We start from the raw sequence: 23,652 nt of genomic DNA on the forward strand, positions 1-23,652 counted from the left end.
GGAGAGACAGATTTTGCATCCACAATTGCAAACCCTAAATCTTGCAGCCTGGCTTATTCCTTAGATACTCCACCAGCAACCCTAAGCAAACAGGTGCTGGATGTCATCCTTGAAGCCAGAAGGCCCAGTACTAGGACATCCTATGCTGAAAAGTGGAAAAAGATATTGTTCTTGGATTCAGTCTAAAGGAAAGGACACAGCACTGCCCTCCTTAACTCTAATCCTGGATTACCTAGCAGATCTACTCCACAGAGGCCTATCCTTCTCCTCCATTAAGATCCATGCCTCTGCCATCAAGGCTCATTACAGTACTGAGCCACCTCTTTTCTCTCACTCTCTCATCAAACAGTTCCTGAGAGGGCCAAACAACTTAAGGCCACCAAGGAGAGCACCCACCCCTGCTTGGGACCTTAACTTGGTACTGGAAAAGCTCACGCTGCCCCCTTTTGAATCTGCTGCTTCGGCAGAGTTAAAATTCCTTTCTTGGAAAACAGCATTGCTTCTAGCCATCACTTCAGCTAGAAGAGTGTCTGAGTTACAAGCACTGATGGCTGTGGAACCCTTCATTATTTTCAAACAGGTGCTAGATGTCATCCTTGAAGCCAGAAGGCCCAGTACTAGGACATCCTATGCTGAAAAGTGGAAAAAGATATTGTTCTTGGATTCAGTCTAAAGGAAAGGACACAGCACTGCCCTCCTTAACTCTAATCCTGGATTACCTAGCAGATCTACTCCACAGAGGCCTATCCTTCTCCTCCATTAAGATCCATGCCTCTGCCATCAAGGCTCATTACAGTACTGAGCCACCTCTTTTCTCTCACTCTCTCATCAAACAGTTCCTGAGAGGGCCAAACAACTTAAGGCCACCAAGGAGAGCACCCACCCCTGCTTGGGACCTTAACTTGGTACTGGAAAAGCTCACGCTGCCCCCTTTTGAATCTGCTTATTCGGCAGAGTTAAAATTCCTTTCTTGGAAAACAGCATTGCTTCTAGCCATCACTTTAGCTAGAAGAGTGTCTGAGTTACAAGCACTGATGGCTGTGGAACCCTTCATTATTTTCCATGCTGACAGGGTTTCCCTTAGGACTAACCCTTCCTTTATGCCTAAAGCGGTGTCTAGTGTGGCTCTCAACCAATCTATCCATTTGCCTACCTTCTTCCCTAATCTTCATAATAAAGGGGAAAGGATCCTCACTCTTTGGACATGCACAGACAGCTCAGGTTCTACCTTGCTAGGACTAAGCCTTTCAGAAAATCTGACCAGCTGCTAGTCAGCTTTGCAACAGGGGCAGAGGTCAAGGCCATTTCAAAACAAACCATTTCCAAATGGATAGCACACTGCATTCATTTCTGCTACAAGCACCATGGAAAACCGACCCCTCAGGGGGTCAAAACACATTCCACTAGGGCTACATCTACCTCTACAGCATTTCTCAGGGGAGACCCTACCAGGGACATACTGGAAGCTGTTACCTAGAGTTCTGTACACACCTTCATCAAGCATTACCACCTGCCTATCTTTTCCATATCCAGGGCAGGATTTGCTACAGCAGTTTTGCAAGGCCTACTAGCCAACCCTAATTCTTCTTGACTGCCTCCACCCTTCTTCAGCTTTGGGAATCAACCCAAGTGTGATGACTGCAACAGTGAAACACGAAGAACATAATACAGTTGTGTACACTTACCATAAATGTAGATGTTAGAGTGTATTCACTGTTGCAGTCCTGGTTTCTCTCCCTCCAGCCCCCTGGTTTTCTCTATCTCTTGTCTCTCCTCTCTATGGCTATTCCTACTGGTATGGGTATTTACTTTTTATTGGTGGTGTTTTCCACACCATTTCCTAGCTCCCTATTTAAGGGCTCCTGACATTTGGGGTGAGAAAAACTGATGTAATGGTGTCGGCTGCCTGTTTTTATACCCCGGATGGCATGGAAGAAGTGACAGCATCCGACGCAGAAATACTAATTCTCTGGTATTCTGATCGACTGAGGGATACCTGCAGGCAGATGACCCAAGTGTGATGACTGCAACAGTGAATAGACTCGAACATCTACATTTATGGTAAGTGTACACAACTGTACTTTCTGTCTCACCCAGCCCAGGGCCACAGTGACCACTGATGCTTCCCTGTTAGGGTGGGGGGGGGGGCATTTCCAGGGAAGGACAGTCTAAGGCACTTGGTCCTCCATAGAGACCAATTTGCACATAAATGTCCTGGAACTGAGGGCAGTTCTCTTAGTGTTGCAAGCGTTCCACACATCCCTTCCTTCCAGCACCATTGCAATTCAATCGGACAACATGTCAGTCGTCTGGTACATCAACAAACAAGCCAGAACCAGGTCTTACCCCCTGTGTCGGGAAGCCATGAGAATATGGCATTGGGCGATGGCTTTCAACTGCTTTCTCATAGCAATGCACATTCCCGGGAGCGCCAGTCTCATTGCAGACAGTCTGAGCAGGAACATATTGATGCCTCACGAGTGGTCCCTCCACCCGATTCTAGCAACTCAAATCTTCCATCGCTGGGGCAGGCCTTGCTGTGACCTGTTTGCTTCACCCCCAAACAACAAATACAGAAGCTACTTTGCCCTGATCCCCCCTCAGGGGGAGTCACAGAGGGATGCTCTGATGCACGGTTGGCCCCCGGGTTTACTGTACGCCTTTCCCCCATTTCCCCTCATCCCAAAATTTGTACAGAAAGCTCAAAGGTTGAGAAGTGAAGTGATCCTTATTGCCCCTTATTGGCCCCATCAAGTCTGGTTTCCTTTCCTATGATCCACAGCCCATGGATCCTGGATCAGTCTCAAGGACTGCAGACTCACCCTCAGGAATTGATTCACCCCAGTCTCAACAGCGTCAAGCTCACAGCTTGGTTTCTCCACTTCCGGTGATTGCCAGGCTACCTGATGTTTCATCCCTTGTTCATGACATCCTCCTGGCTTCGCACAAACCATCCACCAGAAAAATGTATTTCAGTAAGTGGACTAGGTTCTCTATATGGGCCAAAGAACAAAACATGGATCCCTTCTCTATACCTATTCAGAAGATCCTAGAATATCTCACTACCCTGTTACACGCTGGAGCTTCAGCATCAAAGATTACAGTACATTTAGCAGCTATTGCAAATTTTCACAATGGAATCGACAATTCATCAGTTATGTTACACCGACTGTGCAAAACCTTCATGAAAGGAGTATTATATATTAAACCTCCTGTCAAGCCCCCTACAGAGCCATGGGACTTGACGTTGGTGCTTCAGTCATTAAGTCCTCCTTTCGAGCCTTCTAATTCATGCGATATAAAATTTTTGTCCTGGAAAACTCTACCTAGTAGCCCTTACCTCAGTGAGAAGAGTTTCTGAGTTGCAGGCCTTGAGTGTCGAGAGGCCATATTTAATTTTTCACAAAGATAGTTTCTGTCCATACTAATCCCTCCTTTTTGCCCAAGGCCATTTCTGTTTTTTTCCATCAATCAATCTATTGACCTACCCGTTTTCTTTCCCCATCATTCCAATAAAGGGGAATACCTTCTACATACCCTTGATGTTCATAGGCCAGGAGGGATAAGGCACCCATCCTGTGTTCTGAAGGTGCACTGGAGTGAGAGTTCAAATCCAGACCTATGCAGTAATATCTTAGCACACATGGGAGGATGGCGTAATAGTTAAGATGTTTACCTTACAGACACAAGGTGCAGGGTTTGAAACTCACATGAGGTAATTTGCTAGGCTTAAAATGGCCCACAAGTGCAGTTAGCCTAGTACTAATCTGTGTGGGCAGGTTGTCAATGGTTAAGGTATTTACCTCATAGACACAAGGTGCAGGGTTTGATTCTCATATAGAGTAATTTGCTAGGCTTAAAATAGCCCACAAGGGCACTTGGCCTAACTAGGCATGACATAACTATTTGATATCCCAAGATATGCACAACTTTGCTAGCATATTCAAACTTAACAGCCTAATGTAATAGTAAGGGAGAATTGCCTGAGCATCACTGGGATGCCACAGAGTTCATTGCTGAGGTTTGTCTTATTCTATGGCTTTTTATCCAGTACTGGAAAAAGATTGAGTAAAATGATTCTGTTTGCCATTTCACTGAATCTGTTGCTGTTGTAGGAGCAGAGACCGTGAGACAAATGCTGACACCTGGGGTGAATTTTTTCTTGAAGCATAGAATAAAACTCAGAACCTAAAACTATGAGATTATGCACTTTGAGGTGAGGTAGTCTACAGTGATACATAGAATGGCGATGGTGCAGCTGGTGGTATCAGAAGGAGGTGATGAGGCTGTGCTTATCTGTTAATTATAATCAGTTCTGGAAACACTGCCCCTTTGGTTGGGGTGAGGTGAATTTCTCCACTGCAGCAACCACCATGAAGCTCCTGAATTCATTCCAGGGTTGCATTCATGTGTTACAGGTTTTAATAGGATATCCTAATCCACATTGTGTTTATTTCTGCTGAATTTACTCTTTGGACCCTGAACAACACTAGCTAATTTATAGCCCTAGATGCCTAAAAGCTAAAGTGAGTTCTGAAAGTTTTTGGCAAGTAAATTTTCCTGACCGTGCCTGAAGAAAATAGGAATATATCACATATTGTAATAAATTTAACAAATTATATGGGTGAAACTGTCCTTTAAATTGACAGTGATTTTAAACTCTAAAAGACAACCCTGATTTAATAAAGTATTTGGAATTTAGAAATGCCTTATTTTTTGTGGCATTGCAGAAGAAATGCTTCTTACTGTTCTGTTCATAGGTAGGTACTAGGCTATCAGCCCTGGGGCCTATACAAGCCCAGCCAAAAAGGTACGCTGGCTTTTGCCACCCAAGAAAGTTATTTTCCTGTGCCACTGTCGAGCAGAGCCATAGAGGTGATCCCCGGGGTGAATTTCCTATTTCCCATCCAGTCTTCAAGATTTTTCTTGAAGAGTGCTAATGAGGAGCTTTGTTTGATATAAATAGGTAGTTTATTCCAGAGTATGGGAAGTCTCTGGGACAGGAATCTATCCCTCCGGCATGTTCTGTTTATTGTGGTGACAAGGTTTAGGTCCCTAGAGCGTGTAGCTCGGAGGGATTGGGATTTCTTTAAGTGGAGCATGTCCAACAGCTCTAGGTTTGACATAGCTTTGTATGTTAGGCAGAGATCACCTCTGAGTAGGCGATATGCGACTGAGTAAAGCTGGAGTTTTTTGAGACAGTCTGCGTAGGGCATCTGTTTGAGGTCAGTAATCTTCTTTGTGAGGTATTTCTGTGGCCTTTCCAGTTGTTGTAGATGTCTTATGAGGTACATGCCAAAAGGGGCGTTGTACTCTATAATGGGTCTAATGAGTGATGAGTAGAGGGGAACAATGACCTCTTTTTTCTGGATGAGAAACCTTTTGTGATGAGGTGTGCCACGTAGAAGGATTTCCTGACTACTGTGGCGATGTGATTATCAAAGGAGAGACTACTGTCCACCTGTGTCCCAAGGTCTCATCACACTTTTGGTGTTAAGTATACTACCGCCTATGTTGTAGTTCATGGGTACAGAGTTTTTACCAAAGGGGATGACAGTGCACTTTTTGACATTGAGCTTGAGGCCATGGCTTTGACACCAGGCATCAGTCTCAGTGAGGCCCTTTTGTAGGATGTCCACATCATTAGGAGTTTTGATTATGGCTCCTAGTTTGCAGTCATCTGCGAACTTCATTAGCCAAAGACCTTCTGTGTTAGCCTGTACTTCAGAGAAGTAGATACCAAACAGGAGAGGACCCAGGACTGAACCCTGTGGTACTCCACTTGTCACTGATCTGAAGTCGGATTTTGAGTCTGCTACTTTCACAGTGTGGGTTCTATCAGTGAGCCAGTTGGCAACCCATCTTGTGACATAGGGATTTATACCTAGTTTAGTGAGTTTATCTATAGTTCCAGAGTGGGGGATGGTGTCAAAAGCCTTGGCAAGATCTAGATAGGCTGTGTGAACCACCCTACCCTTGTCTATGGCTTTGGTGACTGCTTCAAAGAAGTCTATCAGGTTTAGGAGACATGATCTGCCTTTTACAAACCCGAACTGGGTGGGATCCAGAGTTTGGAGATTACCAATGTCTTTGTTTATAAGTTCCATGATGATACGTTCCATGGCCTTGCAGACCAGGCTCGTCAGGCTAATGGGGTGGTAGTTCCCGGGGTCCGTGGTGGCTCCCCCTTGTGGAGTGGGATAACCATTGCTGTGCGCCATTCAGCAGGCACAAAGCCTGAGGTGAGGCTATGATTGAACATGGTACTTAGGTGGGGTGCCAGTTCATTCTGTAGTTCATGTAGAAAGTAGCCTGAGATGTTGTCTGGTCCCATGGATGCTGTGTCCTTGGCTTTGGAGAGTGCAGTTTTTACCTGTGCAGCCGTGATTACAGGAACTTTGCATTCTTCCGGTATAGAGATGGGCTCTTTAGGGGGTGAGAGGGGGGTAAAGTTAGCACTGAACCTATCTGCCAGGATGTTGGCAATATCAGTTGGTCTGTATATTTAGTGCCATTATGCTGTAACTCAGAGCATATCTGAGTGTTGCCATTGAGATTCTTGACATAGCTATAGAATGCTTTGTGGATGTCTTTAGAATCAGTGGCAATTTTGTTTTCGTAACTAGCTTTGGAGGATTTTATCAGGGATCGCAGCTTCTTACTAAGGCTGACCAGGGAGCTCCTCCACTCGTGGGATTTTACTCTCTTTTGCAAGAGTTTCTTCCTTCTGTTGTACAGTTTGTTTATGGCAGGGGACCACCAGATTGGCTTCCTTTTTTGGAGGATAGCGTCTTGGTTCTGTTTGAGAAAGCACGATCCATGCACTCATGTAAGTGCTTATAAAGTGCAATTGTGTAGGATTCAGTAGTCGTAACTGTATTGTCCATCTGCATGGGTGTCATGAAGTTCACCACTTCTGTTTTAAGAAGCATGAAGTTGGCTTTGGAGAAATTTTTTACCATGGTTTCCTTAATGGGGGGTGGAGGCAGGATGTGGATATCCAAGGTAATTACCTTATGGTCGGATCGGACCAATGAGGCGTTGACTTCAGGTGTGGAACACTGGTCACTCATATTGGTAATGACTAGATCCAGGATATTGTTGCCCCTGGTGGGGGTGTGGATAAGTTGATCCAGGGCATTGGAGTTTATGAATTCCAGAAAGCGTTGAGTGAAGGAGTTGGTACATGAGTAGTTTTCCCAGTTAATGGTGGGGTAGTTGAACTCGCCCATTATTAGGGTGTTTGGTTGAACCCTAATATTTTCCAGTACATCAAGAAAAGAGGAGTGGGAATCCTGAGGCATGGTGGGTGATCTGTAGCAAGCTACAATTTGGATTGCAGTTTTGCAAAGAGTTTAGTTGCACTTGGATAACCTCAGCTGCATTATGCTTAGCAACTAGCCTGGAGGTGTGGATATCCTTAATGAATATGGACACACCTCCGCCTTTGGTGTTCCGGTCCAGGTTACATGGTAGAAAAGTGTGGTATGAGTTATAGCCTGGTAGTGCAGGGGTGCTCTCTGGAGCCTTGAACCAGGTCTCAGTCACTGCACAGATATCAATGTTCTCCATTTTAAGGAGTGACTCGAGTGAGTGCATTTTGAGATTTAGACTTCTAGCATTGAGTAGCATTACCATCAGTTTTTGCTTGCCTGTTCCTGTTACGGTGGTATTTGTCATTTGAACCTTGCCTAAAAAAGGCACTATAGGGGCAGCAAGAACCTTAGCCAGTATCCGGAATCCCAGGGGTGACAGGTGCAGGCCATCTCTGGCAAAGCATCATGGTCTGTCGACCATGTCATCTCAGGCAGACAGATACTGGATCCCTTTAGAATGGCACCAGAAGTTTAGCCAATTGTTGAAGTCAATCATTTTGTCCTTGTACTGCGGCATCATTCTGGGTGATGGCAGAATGCTACTCAGGGCTAGGGTCATACCTGCCTGGGTTACAAGATTGGAGAGCTCTTCCATGTCTCTTTTCATGTAGTCCAGGGAGGTACATCTCAGGTCGTTCACACCAACATGGACAATGACAGAGTCATATTTGTACTTGTTGTGGAGTGACCTGAGTGCGTGGGTTATGCGGCGGATCCTGGCACCCGACAAGCAGCTGACAGTAACCTTCTCCTTGTTTAGCCTGGTGAGTGGGACATCAGTGTGCCTGACTATAGAATCGCTTATGATTAGTGTGTTGGGTACATTGTTTTGCCTTATTGGCTGTGGTTGAATGGCACACTGAGTCTGTGGGCTATGTGTCATTTGGGTTGTGTTGGGGGGTAGAGGTTGCTTGCATTTCTGCTTTGGAGGTCTCTGTTGCTTGAGCAGATTATTATTGAGAGCCTCCGCAAATGTTTTTGTGTTTCTGTGTGTGAATTTTGGTGGTGTAGATTTAGTGAGACTATGTGATGTGTGGTGTGGTGCAAGTGTTTACCTTCTCCTCTTGACTGTCAAGTTTATTCTTGATTGGAGAGAGCTTTACCTCCAGTTTGGCTAGATTATATGCATCTCTCACAAGTTGTAGTGTTGGGTGGTAGGAGGAGAGGATTGTCTGTGTACATGAGGCAATTTCTACATTGCCCCAGTATGCCCATATTCATCAGATAGACAGGAGAGAACACTGGGAGCTGACCCTTGGACATGCCTGAATAAAACAACTATTTTCCTCTAGATAAGTGAGGAAAGTGAGTACAAGAGCTGTTTTTCTCTAAGCAAGTGAGTAAAGTAAGTACCCAAACTGTTTTCCTCTAGGTAATGAAGGTTGAGTGCTGTAGTAATTAGTAGGTTATTTAGTGCTTACAAGTTCTGAACAAGTGCTGATCACAAATAAGCAAATTCAAGTGCTAAAAGTAAGAATCTGTATCTGGACTAAACTAGTTAGAGGAAAGGGGGGAAACAAGTGCAAATGTGAGCTTTTAAATCAGAAAGTTGAGAGAGGTGGAAAAACTGCCCAAACGGCCAATAACTCCAATTTCTGGGCCAGAACCACTTCTTATGTGGTAGATAGGTTACCTAGTGCTTACCACTCCCACTGATAAGCTAGAAGGCTTCCCTCCAACACAGAAAGCTTGGGGGGGATCAGAAGCTTACATACAGTCTTGGATACAGCAAATCTGAATCTGGACTACACTAGTTACAGGAAAGGAATATATATATATATATATATATATATATATATAATATATATATATATATATATATATATATAGAAAAATAGCTAAACCAGCAGTCAAAACAATTCAAATGCAGTGCAAGCTAGCACACTTGAGTATGTAGCAATGTTAAACCAAACAGTTTAAAAAATACAATTAAATTAAAAATGACTAAAAACAATGCAGAAGGAGTCTTTTAGGTAGAATGAGGTAAAGAGATGGGACCGGGGGGAGTGTCCCAGATCAAATCTACAGTGGGGGCGGGCAACTGCAAAAACCTCCAAATTTAAACAACAACACAGGAAAAGGGAGGGTGGGTATGGGAAAACCAACACCTTCAGCAAAGATCTGAAAAACTATACAGTGAAGCAAAAATAACAGTGCACAACTCTGAAGTCAGCCAGCAATGATATAAAATTAGTCCAACAACAATTACCAGTACACGACTCTGAAGTGCCAGAAAAATATACTCAGCTCTATATATCTCCAGATAGTTTGAAGAGCACTCTTTCAGGGCACAGGAAGGCTCCAGCAATGATATGCAGACTTTTTTGCTGAGAGGGTCTAACTTTATGCAAGTAATCCTTGAGATGGTCAGATAACACAGAGGATGTAAAACTAGTTATACCAACTTAAGACACAGAGAAATAGGGGGAGGGGGGAAATACACCTTCAGCAGAGATCTCAAAAACTATACAGTGAAGCAAAAATAACAGTGCACAACTCTGAAGTCAGCCAGCAATGATATAAAATTAGTCAAACAACAATTACCAGTACACAACAAGTGCCAGAAAAATATACAGTAACCTAAACTGCTAGACCTACAGTATCTGTAGCATATTTGTTCACTTGTCAAGTTTTCTGGTGGTACCCACCAAATCTCTTGTATGCAGTTTGGTTTGGATATATTTACAGAAGTGTAAACATTTTGCTTTTGCTTTCTAATGGTATTTGCAAACCACACTCCCTGTTTCCCAGAGTATAGCAGTAGGATGCCATCTATTGGAGACAATTTTGCTTCCGTGTACCTAACACAATTTTCATAGGTTTCATGCAAACATATAAATTTTCCTAATATTCATAACAGACATAAATGATCAGGTTTTAAGAATTATCCAGGATCATGAAAAAAAAAAGTTGCAACCAGTGGAAATAATGTGGTGATGTTAACTCTGTTGCAAAGGATGGTTCAGGGAATAGCAGTTTATCAATGCAAAGTGCCACAAACCAAAATAACCACACAGAAATAGTGCAGCCAGCCTTTATTACCAGCATTCAAATCCATTTCATAACCATCATATAAGTACCATACAAAATTTCAAACAATTAAGAATAAAAGCAATTATAGCACATAAATTCATGCCAGGCAGCATTGATGACCACTCACCTGAAACAATTAACAACATTCAAGCAGTAATATGGCATACTGTTCACTGTAATCCATCTTAACCCAACCCAGAGCATAATAAAATCCGCTCACCCTGAAAAATAGGACCAACCAGCTCAGAACAAGGAAAGGAAGGGGTTCCCTTCTTAGAGAAGAAAACCCCTCCACCACCACCTCCCAAATTGCTATATCACCTAGCAAAGCTACATAACATGCCACAAAGGAAGAGAGAAAAGGAGGGAGGGTGGGTGAGTGAACAAAAAAAAAATCCATGCCAAAGAGACCAAAATTCTCTCTGCAGAGGTTGAAAATACTGTCTCGTGCCTTGCCTACCTCCCATCCTTGAGCTTCAACCATAAAGTTAGAGTCCACTGTATATCTGGATTGTCCTGTTTTATTTTAAAAGCATTTGTGAAATAGTGTCTGAAATTTGCAACTTTACAAAACCACCACTTAGTTGTTGTTATGCATTGGCTGTTGTTTGAAAGGGAATTAAGTATTTGACATTATAATGCTTGCTTAAAAGGCATTACTTTAGATTAACTCAGTTTTGTTCTAAAATGAGATTATTTACACGGCTAGTTTAACATGGTGAAAAAACAAACATTGCTTATTGTTTGTAAAGTATGTCACCCATTAAGTTTCCATTTTTTTTCATTCTTGAAATCTCTTGCACAACTGAGTTTGGACTTTGCATTCTGTACTGCTTTTACATTTTTTTTTCAGCAAACAGCCTAGATTTGCACATGGTTTTCTAATAATAGATTACGTAGATTTGTTAGCATTCCTGCAATGTTTCATCAAGAATTGTATGGATTTTTTTTAAACTTTTTTTAACCTTATGCTTGATCATTTCTTTATATATCTTTTCAGTGCCAACAATCTTTCTAAGTAAAAAACCCAAGGAGAAGGAGCTGGACTCGAAGAGTCAAGTGATTGAGGGGATCAGTCGCTTAATCTGCTCATCCAAGCAACAGCAAACTATGATGAAGGGTAAGAAAATGCTTATATAAATATGTATGTAACAGAAACAGGACAAAACAGATTGTACTTGCTGTGTATATGATAACCACATGCATGGTGAATATTTCTGTGACACCCATCACTGCTACCAATATGTGATGGGCACCAATATGCGCCATCTCCATGCTGGGCAATAGTCAAGGAGCCTTAATCTTCCCCACTGACACTGGAGGTGGACGTGCACTTGGAATACAAATGGATACACTGAGTATTTCCAGATGCAGACCTCTCTGCATCAGGTAGAATTTCCCTTAAGAGCACACAGGGAACACACACAGCTCAGGGTCTGGATGTCTCTATATCTATCTCCCTCCAGATCCCCAGTAAGACTCCCTACTGATACAGCTGTAGGATTAGGTCCTCAGCCGAGTGTCCAAGCCAAGTCCTCCAGCACCCTCTCTGTGAACCCAGTGCTTCGTGTCCCTGCCCCAAGTAGCTGACACACACACACACACACACACACACATTTAATTTTCACAGACACACACACACACACCTGGGAAAGGCTGGTACAGGTTTACGTTCTGGTACCCCCTTCTGTCCAGACTATAAGGTAGTTATCACTGCCCCCAGACACTTTACAATCAGCTACTCTAAGGCTCTTAACAAAGGGTGTCCAATTATGCTGTGCAGTATTAATACTAATATAAATGGTAGTAGTTCACCAAGATGGCTAGGCCTTCTGGAGTGGCCCACACAGTGTCACCAAATAAGTGTAAGTATTCTCTAAAGGTTAGATACCAAGGACTAGCCACAGTAAAGGTTTTAAATATGTTTAGTAATAAATAATAAAAGAACGTGAAATTAACTATATATTCACAGCAAACCACAGAGTTCAGATCACAGCAAATATTGAAAAGAACATTTATGGACAGATTCAGACAAATTAAGAAAAACAATCTCTAAACTAAGCTTCACTATATTCCTGACTGAATATAAGAGAATTATACTGTTCCCTCATAACTTACTTGGGCAAGACAAGATGAAATACGTGAGCACTCTTTCTAGTCAGGCTCCCAAACAAAATACTCTATATTCTGAGATTACTCCCTGTAAAATTTAATATCCAAGATGACTTGCAGAATGACCTCATCTGGTCACCTGACTCTAGCTTCCCATAATATCTCCTTTTGAAGATTGAAACAGGACTTTAGCAGACTGCTACAATACACATTTAGACCTTTTATGGCAATGCCTAGGAGACAAACATTTACAACACTCCTTGCCTTCTTTACAAAAGCTAATAGATAATGTCTGCTCCCAGGCCTTCTCAGTACTGCGGGGTGCCATTCAGTGATTTAACAGTTCATTTGCATTTCCCTTTTTTTTTTTAAAATATACCAGGTGGTGTTAACCATTGCTGTGCCAGTGTCCTCTATTAAAGCATGTACATCTAATTCAGAAATTTTATACATGTACATTTCTCTTCATTTCAGCAGAGTACACTGTTGATACATTTTAACACAGTTAACAAAAGCAGGGCTCACAAATACATTTTCAGCACAAGAACCTGTACAAATCAGCTTGATATGCAAATGACATTTAATTATTTACAAAATGTCAGCTAGCTTTATAAAAAAAAACATAATAAAAATATGTTTGTTTTTCAGGAAGGGCAGATGTTCTTGTGGTGGCAAATTCTCTGTAATGATTGACATACCAGTTGTTTTTTCCAAGGTGAAGATGGCAGTATTAAGTCCAATCAGATTTGTCTTGTATTTACGCCTAAAACAGTGAGGAGTTGGTTAAACTCCCGCAAAATATTCTTGAAAATAAGCAACCCAGAGACTTACTAAATACAATTATAATTTGCTTTTTATGGTTAATTCTGCTTTCAGGTCGGTAACCACTTAGGTACGCCTATAATGCTGTTGCTACTCTTTCCAGGGCTGCTGCTACTGTGACATTTACTCATTAAATGCCTGGATGAGTCTCCAAGATTTCCCAGATGTGAGGGCTCAGTTTTTGAATGTCTCTCTTGGTTTACTTTTTGGAAATTCCTCAGTTGAGGTCCTTAAGAGATTGGATGAGAGGGGTAGTTTAATGTAGTGTGTGAAGCAGCTGCTTTTGTCTCCTGTTCCTTAATACCAAAGAAATTATCCTTCTAACTCTGGAAGTTCTTTCAAAAGTCATTTAAATTTTCCCAGCGAGTCTGAGTAGCACTACAAAAAATGGCACAGTGACACTAAAAAGAGGGGAGTTGCATCTCAAAGACCATCATTTCAGAAGACAAATCATTGACTATCTTAGCCAATTTCATATTTTCCCTCAGATTATTTTGGATCTGATTTCTCAAGGATCAGTAGAGCCAATTTCCACTTCCTGACACTGGAAAGGCCTTTTCTCAAGAGGTTCTCAGAAAAGAAGGCACTTTCAGACCTTTTTAGACCATTCAAAACAGGATACTTTCTCCTGGTACCAGAATTCAAAATGCTGATTTTACAACCCCTTGCTCCTTTGCCATCATCTAGGGCTTTTCAGGTCACTACAAATCTCAAAGATGCCTTGGAACTCATTCCAGTTCTGAATAAAAAACAGAGATTTTCCCTAAGATTGTTTGCCTTTAGAATTGCACTTTTAGTTGACATCTTTACCCTTTGGTCTCTCGACCAAATGCCTTGCCCCAGTATTAGCGTTTTGTGGATTTCAAGGCATTTTTACTCCTACTTGGACAATTGCCTAATTTCAGCATCCTCCGCCCAAGACATACATCTGTTCAGCAACCCCGTGCTTCAAGCTGAACCTGAAAATGTCATCCTTGACTCTTGCTCACAGGATAGTCTTCCTAGATTTTCTTCTGGACAAGTTTGACAGCCTTCCATCCCTGAGAGAAGGTACTTTCTTACTATCACCACTTTCTAAGTCTGTCTCATCAAAACATGTCAACAGTAAGAGAATTTTTTAGGATCCTACATTTATGTTCTCGCCCATTTTCATGGTTCCATTTGCCAGACTTCACATAAGGAAAATTCAGTAGTTCCTCGAATTCATTTGTGCCTGCCCTCTAACCTTTCCAATTCCTGTTCTCAGGTCTGTCAAGAAAAAACTTAATTGGTGGACCAATCAAGTCCTAATCAATCCAGGTTGTCCTCCTCCCACCACTTTTTCTTTGTTGGTCATCCCAAACATAGTGCTGGGGGCAATCCTTCAAGGTGTAAAGGTCCAGGGTATGTGGGAGCCTAATTTAAGACACAAACACACAATCACAAAGAAATAATGGCTGTAATAAAAGCTCTCAAAAGCTCTTTATCAACTGTGGATACTTGGACCACTGTTGGTGATTACCACATCACTTGTGTTTATTTATAAGCGGGGGGGGGGGACGAAATACTTTCCTTGTTGCAGACTAGCCATTATTGCCTATAGGTAACATACGTTATGTCATAGAGCAAAATCTGAGTACGTCCTGGCTAGGCCATCACAAGTGGTAGCTACTCCCAGAGGTCTTCCAGGAGATTATCCATGTTTGGGATTTCTCCAAGCAGTTCTTTCTCCTGTCTCAACAGACCAGAAAACCAGCTCTGCTCTCTTTTTCATGGTAATGTTTATTGGCTTGTTAACATCAAAAGACAAAAAAAAAAAACAGAAAAGCAAATGTTATACATATTTGGAAGTAATTTCATGGTAGAATTAATGTTACTGTTTGCCGTTCTTGTATAAGACTACAATACAACAATTTTTACATAAAAGTATTGTATTAGCTATTTAACTACTAAATAACTTTTTATAATATGTACATGTTCTCCATGAATATAGTATTTATTCTGTATAAAACATAAAATCTTTCATTCATTCAATTAAATAGTTTTGTTCCAGGACACCTTGCATAAAGACCTGGGAAAAAGACACGTTCTCAGAATGTACCTTTTTGCTTTTTTCTCCTTTCCTGTAATATTCAAAAGTCCTTCTGAAAATCAAAACGGCCTTGCCAAATAGTACTTCAATGAATTTAATATAACATGGCTTAGGTTAGTGTACTTAATGGTAGCCAGAGCACCACTTCGTATGGCTAAAAGTTAATGTTTACTGCAAGCATGCAGGCAGTCTTCTACATCTGGCAAGGGAATAAGGATAAGAAAATAAACATATAGTAATTATTGTGCAAGTGGGAACACAGGCATGTGCTTTAGCATGGGTAATCAATAGTTTTAAATTTGGTAATGCGTGTGGATCCAGACGTCAGTTTGGGGTAACTACTGGCTGGTGAGGTAAACTTTCTTTAAACAAAATGTACACATTTTTGGTATTAAGTTAAAAAGGGTGGGGTTCTGAAAATTGATTTAGTTTTTGTTTGAGTAAGGGAGTAGAAAGCCATGCATTGGTCAAAATCTGTTCCATTGAAGTTCAGCATTTTCTGTGGTTGCCATCCCTGTGCTGGTTTTGTGTTGTCCCTCTGCCACTGAGGATTTGACATCACATCCATTATCTACTGATGACTAGAAAGGGGACAAGAAAGGCATTCCACTATCTGGTTACTCTGAAGAGAACATCCTAGGACTTGGTCATTGTATCACCTATCAGGATTACTAGTCTGTTCTAATGGAGTGGATCAAAAGATCTGTCATGTGTAATAGATAGGAGTAATAGCTTTCTAGCCTAATGGCTACTTTGTCAGCATTATCATGGAATGTAACTGGCCTTACAAGTACAGATAAGTTTAGGGCCCAGATACCAATATTGCAGGAGAAACATTTGGATAGAAATGAGCCTGTGAATTTGACAAAGAAAAGATTTCAAGGTGGCTATTCAGCAGAATATCAGAGATGAAGGAAAAGGGGAGTAAGCAACAGTGATTGCTCGAAGGGTTCCAATATTGCTAGAAGAGGAAAAAAAGACAGTAATGTTAGATTTGTAATAGTAAGAGAATGTTGCCAGAGGAGGTCAATTAAGCTGGCATCCATTCATATTCTACCTAAACCTGAATTTATCGAGCTAAAGAGATTTTTGGGAGAAATAAGTTTTCAGCAGGAGTATTATTTATGCCTTGGAACTGGAACATGATTTGCAATAGTGAGGATGTGTCTGGAGGCCCAGAAGGAAAATATAACAAAGAGAGTAGATTTTGCAGAAATTAATGACAATGTTTGGCATGGAAGCTGTGAATTCAGTAGTGGTAGTTCTAAGTGAATTTATATATTAACCACGTTAGCTGCCAAAAGAAGAAGCTGCAAGGTTCTTGAAGAAATTTTTATCCACAAATAAACTGATAAGCACTTTTGTTCATGTAACAATAATAAACTTCTTCAGATAAAATTGAAAACAAAAAACAGGTTTTAAATAACCATGTGGCTTGATTTATGCAAATGTAACTATGGCCCATTGGGAGCATACATTTTATTTGAAAACTATGTAAAAGCCTCTTTTCGACTTTATGTTCATTACCTGGATGATATTTTTATCCTTTGGAAGGATAAGGTAGAGAACATTGAGTCCTTTATGCAATGTATCAGTTCTACAACCAACTTTTTATCTTTTACATATGAACAGGCATCAGATAGGATAGCCTATCTGGATGTATTGTTGGAGAAAGATATAACGTGCAACAGATATACATCCAGAATATTCAGAAAAATGCCTTCTCTAATACATTCCTTCATTTTACCAGTTCGCACCCATACCATCAAAAAAAGATCAATAGTCAAGAGGCACCTGGTGAGGTCAGTAAGGATGGTTATGTTAGATTCACAATTTGAAGAAGAGTGTAATAATTCGGTGGGAATGTTTTGTAGGAGAGGATATCCCAAACCTTTTCGAGAATTAGTAAGAGAAGTATACAGTAAAGGAACAGCTAGACATTTTAAACCTATTTTAAATACTTCATTTGTAGGCCTTGCATCTCACTCACAGTCTTCCTGTTTGGATGGAAAACAATGTAATTGTAGCCCAGCTACTATTTTTACTGCATGCTTCAGCAGTGATTCTAAAACACAAGTGGATTTTGAACAAAAATTGGATCACTATGTATGATGACATTCTAGTTAAAAACAAAATGGGTGAAAGACCCACCATAGTATACTGTAGGGGCTTAAACTTTAAAACTACCGTAGAGAATATGACAAGCAATAATACTATCAATGCACATAATAACAACCGTAGCCACACTATGAAGGAATGTGGAGATTGCCCATATTGTAAATATATTAATACTGGTGACTCTTTCAGCATTTGTGGTAAGGAGCATCAGATAAAGGGTAGATACAACTGTGAATCTAAAGGAGTTTTATATGTAGGATTATGCCAGTCATGCCCATGTTTTTGTATATGCAAAACAGAATGTAAATTACAGGACCAGATTTATGAACATGAATATGACATAATGACATTATACCTAGATTGATGTCATGAATGACAACCAGGAGAAAAAGGGTGGTTAGTTAAGAAGGGGAGTTATTTGAAATTATATGTAGAAGGGTTAAAAACATATCCTTAGAATAGCTAAGGATAACAGGATGCTATAGAAGAGTTAAAATATTGCTTGATAACTAGAAGAATAATAGTAATAAGAGGAGGTTAGAAAGGATTTCACAATGGGGGTATATGTATTACTCCCAAATATGCAACAAAGTCTAGAAGATTTAGAGTCTTTTGCTTTGAAGTGTTTACATAGGTATTTTTATAACCCAAGTAGATCCCAAGAATTTTTCTTCTGGTAGATAACAAATATTGGTTGTGGGATGGGGGAGTGTAATGAGTTGCCAGACTTTAAAAAATTCCCTGCAGACTGCTCTGTTAGAGATACTGGGTGAGCAAATTGGTATAACTAAGGAAATTATTTTTTTGAGCTTTGGTACAGAATCAGAGTTGCCTACACATAATAAGGCCTTGCTGGGTCTAATTATGGTGGCTACCAAAAAAAAAAAAAATACTGGACAATGGAAATCAAAGTCTAAACAAGCTGTGCTAGAAGTGGTGAGTATAGTAACAGAGGTAAAACAATTGGAAATGGAGCATTTAGAAACAAATGGGAATTGTGGGAACAATACATGCAGAATAATGTTTTGGAGGAGGAGTAAGGTTTAAAAGAGGGCAGGATTTGAATGAGCTATGTAATGTTTGACTGACAATGACTGGATAGATTGTAAGTGATGTGTAATGTTTACAAATAAAAATATATCAATTTGGTTTGTTTTCGTGTATATAAATGTATGATTGCCTATATCATAAGTGTTAATTGAATAAAAATGTTTCTTGTTTTAAAAAAAATGGAAATGTTTGGAACTATTCATGCAGAAAAATGGTTTGGGGGAGAAATGAGGTTTAATAGAAGGCTGTCACTGAATAATTTATATAATGTTGCTTACATTATATGATATGCAACAGTATATGTGATATATAAAGCTTGTAAATGTAAACTTGTTAATATGGTTTGATTGTTTTTATTTAAATGTAAGTTTGCCTATGCAAGTGAAAATTCAGTAATAGAACTAAGTTGCGAGGAAGAACTGTTAGTGAAAGTTGAATACTGTGCTATCTTCTCTCGAACCAATAGAGGAAACACAGTATTTGTACAACCACAAGAACGTTTATTGAAGCAAATGACATAAATATTGATACACATCCATATGAGTTAAGCGCTTTCACCTATTACACTTAGGCTTCATCAGAACTCAAATGCATAATACATTCGCCATTTTAAATAACCTTTTTGGCGCGAATTTAATCCAAAGAGCTTCCTTCATTTAAAGTGCCACTACATAACAAATAAAAACTAAAAATACTTAATATATGATAAAACTTGCTCCACTAATCAATTACAACAGTTAGCATATACTATCTATACCTAAAACCTTTGCCTTTAATGCAGTGACATGTCATATTCGTCACTTGCTCACTTGTCCAACTATGCCCTTTTCAATTGTATCTGCCTTCCTTAAAAAGCTACTAAAGTTAAAAAATACTACTGCCTAGATCATAAGCATTTTTAAAAATAACTAGGTTCTAAATACTAATTATTGGTTTAAAAAAATAGTAAATATAGTTGACTGTATTAATTCTATTAATAATAATACTCTAATTTTGCATTCATTAAAGTGTTTACGGTGGGTGTTTATGTGCTTGCTGGTAAATATTTCATAAGTTGTTAAGTTTTTATTAAAAATGTGCTATATTCAAAACTATGTTTGTGTTGTTGTTAATATTGAATCTACTTCTTTAAAATGTGCTTTGTTACACAACAATTACAATGGCTATTATTTGTAAAAAATATTTGTAAAAAATACTTCCAATTAATTAATGTAACCCATAAATACAAATAAATTATAAATAAATTAATGTTCTAATAATAAATATGAATATTTATTAAAACATATTTTACCTACTTGATATATATATATATATATATAAATATATCTAAAAAATTCTCCATAACATTAATTTAAAAAATGTTGATTTAACAATATTAATTTAAAAATATGTATATACTTAATGCCATTAATTTCCAAAATCATATCTTGTTAAAAACTAAATTTAATTTTACTCTTAGCCTCGTATTAATTTGGAACAAATAGTACCTAACTACAGTAAACTTATTATTGTTTATAGTCCTAGAAAGTTTTTTGTGTGTACATTTCTTGCTTTTGTTATTTGTTAGTCAACAAGGGTTTAGTTGCTATGGTATCATTTAATCCAGGAACCGTGGCAGCGTCGGTGTATAACTGCCACCAAATTTCTTTATAACTCAATAATTCCTTCGTGTTTCCCCCCATAGAGTCCGGTTTAATATGATCAATAATCATAAATTTAAATCTATGTTGGTCTCCATATCTCTCTATATGCCTGTATAATGCATTGTTAACGTCTTTCTTTTTAATACAATATGAATGATCATACATTCTTTTTTTAAAAGCCCTCTCTGTTTTCCCAACATAATAAGCAGTACACCTGTCACATTTAGCTAAATACACTACATTCTTTGTATTGCAATTCCCCTTCACACTTCTAACTAATGTTTTGTTACAATTGTCTAAAGTGATTTCAGTTTGACACGTAATAAATTTGCATTGGTTGCAATTACCACATTTTTTAGTTGGTGTCACTAATTCTTTTCCTCCGTTGCTACATTTGGTTGTTTTCCCAGTTTCTAAAATTCTTTTTAAATTATGTGACATCCTATATACAATAACAGGTTTTTCTCCTAATAATCTTGTTAATTCAGGGTTTACCAGAAATATGTTCCAATGTTTAAACAATATTTCCTTCACTGTGTTGACATATGGTGTATAGGGCAAAATAAATGCTTTTTTGTAATTGTTTGTAATGTTTGTCTCAATTACATTGTCCTCTGAGAGACTAACTCCAAATATTGGATAATACTTGGTTTCCCTCTGAGATGTCACATATTGTTTAACATCCTGTAACATTAAACTATTGTATTTCCTCTCTCTAAACATTTTTGTTATATATTCCATTTCTAACATCATATCATCATACCTTGATGTCATTCTAGATGCTCTGATGAGCTGACCTTTAAAAATGTTACGTAACAATTTTCTAGGATGGTTACTGTCATATTGCAGGTAGTCATTAGAAAACGTATTTTTTCTGTAAATGTTAGATTTGAAACCTTCTGCGTCGTTAGTGACAATAGTATCCAAATATGGTAAGCCTGTCTTACTGATATCGTAGGTGAATTTCAAAAAGTCACTACTCCTATTAATGAATGACATAAATTCTTCAAGATCTTCCATACTTCCTTTCCACAGGATATAAATGTCATCCAAAAATCTCGTATAGTGGGAGATGTACGTATAATAATCACTCTTAAATAGTACTTCTTCCTCCCAATATAACATAACAAGATTCGCATAAATAGGGGCACTGGCTGAACCCATAGCCACTCCCTTACATTGTTTGAAAAATTCATCTTCGAATAATATAAAATTGTTTTCCAATACCAGAGACATACAATCCATAATGAGACATATTTTGTCCCATTCTAATAAAGTATGTTTTCTAATACTTTCACAAAACATTTGTAACCCTTTTACACTAGGTATACAGGAATATAAGTCGATTACATCTATAGTTACATATAATAGATTCTTTGTGTCAGTACCCACAGGGAATGTTCTGAGAAAGTCCCAGGAGTCTTTTAACAGATGTGGTATACCCTTATAAATCTCTTTTAACCATACATCTACTAGTTTTCCTAAGGGAAATGTTTTAGCCTTTGTGCCTGACACTATGGGTCTGAATGGTGGGTTGGCTGCATCCTTGTGTATCTTAGGGATGCCTACTAATTTTGCCATTTTGGGATGTGGTACTTTCAAAAAATTGTATAAATCATTATTGATTCGATTATCTATCCAAAATTCTTCTAAATATGAATTAATCCTCTGATAGGCAATATTGATTTCATTCAAAGATATCGTAGTATAATTGCCTGTTTCAGTCAGAATGGAGTATATTTTGGACAAATATTCCGTTTGATCATAAATGACCATCCCACCCCCTTTGTCAGGCTTCATAATGCGTATATTACTGTTATCTCTTAACTTATATAATTCATTTCTTTCTTCCTTAGATAAATTGTCCCTAAATCTAGTGTTTTTCACTGTATTAGCCAGTTTGTTTAGGTCTCTTGATACCTGTTTTTCAAAAAGTTCTACCACTTGATTCATATGTGGGACAAAGGTACTTTTAGGTTTTAACAGTCTATCTGCCCCCACCCCTGATATATGTTCGTTTTCAGTTTGATTTTGAAACATAATGGATACATTCAATTTACGTGTAAATGGTTTGGTTTCTATCAAATGATCAACCAAACCGTAACTTGGAGTAGGTATAAATTTCATTCCTCTAGATAACAATTTATAATGGGTCTCTTCAACTTTAAAATTAGTGAAATTGTAAATTTTAAACTCCCCTATTTTGTTCATGTCATGAATATTGTTTGAACTTCTTGTTTCCCCATCTTCTACACTACTACTGTTGTTGTTTGCTTGTAATTCATGCTCTATCCCTGTAGAAAACTGGTAGTCAAAACTGACGACTGTGGAAGTTCCTCCCCTTTAAACCTGGTTTCTTCCAATACTGAGGATTCCAATTCCTTTGAAAATTTTGATTATAACCCCCATGATTGCCAAGCTGTTCCTTTTTACCTCCTTCATAATAATCGTCCCTTGTACCATAATTGTCCTTTTCATATTCGTAACCCCGGTTATAATTTCTGTCATACTTGTCGTTTCTATTGTCCCTTTCTATATTCCATCTGTATACCCTATCTTCTTTGTATTGTATTATGTCTCTGTTAATTTTTTTGCTCTTTCTCTCATGTGTCAATTTTGATTTCTTTTCTACAATAGTAAACTGCTTGCAGTATAAATTTTTCCATTCCTCAAACAATAGATCACTTTCTATCTCTCCATTTAATTTCTCTACATCATTAATGAATTGCGATATTACTTCATCATTGTATTTAATTAACTTTCTCATAAAATTAAATCCGCACTCGTCAAAAAATTCATTAAAATCTTTCATCACTGTTTCATTAATTTCTATTCCCAATGGTGTCTTAAAAAAACGTAGTCCCATCGGGACCACCTTTATAATCAAACATTTGTTTAAATATGCATTCTCTATTTTTAAATTGTCCAGTTTGCTCATAATACCACCCATCTTATAAATTTTATCTTTTAAAGATACATTGTGCTCATTCTTGTTGAAGGGAACCCTGCCGTTACCCTTCTTGAATTCATCAAAATTACAGTCACTATTAATAAAATTATTCATATAGTCTTTGTTACTATTGCCATTTTTAGTCTTTGTATATGTATCAAATGCTATTTCAGTACCTTTATTAGCCATTGAAGCACCTACTGAATGGGCGTAGGTCTTAACAGGCTTCACTCGCTTGTGTTTAGTCCCTGTTCGCGACATGAATTCTTCCTCCTCCTCAAAATCATATATCGAAAAGTCAAAAGTGAAACCAGTAGAATCCATTCCAAAATTGTCCATAGTGTGTCTGGAGCACTGACCCGCCGGTAAGTCGATGTCAACACTGTCTCCTGAATCGTTTTTATGCCTAGACGCTGTTAATCCTTCCACGCTACTTCCTGGTATAATATCTCGTCGGCTAGTTGAGCCGTTACTAGC

At 38.9% G+C, this 23,652-nt stretch overlaps 1 protein-coding gene across 1 annotated transcript in view; it reads left to right on the forward strand.

Annotated features, from left to right (window-relative positions):
• Positions 1 to 23,652, forward strand: part of PACS1 (phosphofurin acidic cluster sorting protein 1) — a gene marked incomplete in the record, with an annotated part of 1,397,033 nt that overhangs the window by 1,314,628 nt on the left and 58,753 nt on the right. The window contains 1 exon segment of the mRNA XM_044075887.1: positions 11,410 to 11,529. Coding sequence (XP_043931822.1) covers positions 11,410 to 11,529 — 120 coding nt within the window.

This window comes from Protopterus annectens, chromosome 6.part1 (assembly GCF_019279795.1).
Source record: "Protopterus annectens isolate FY-2018-M chromosome 6.part1, PAN1.0, whole genome shotgun sequence".
Lineage (NCBI taxonomy): Eukaryota > Metazoa > Chordata > Ceratodontiformes > Protopteridae > Protopterus > Protopterus annectens.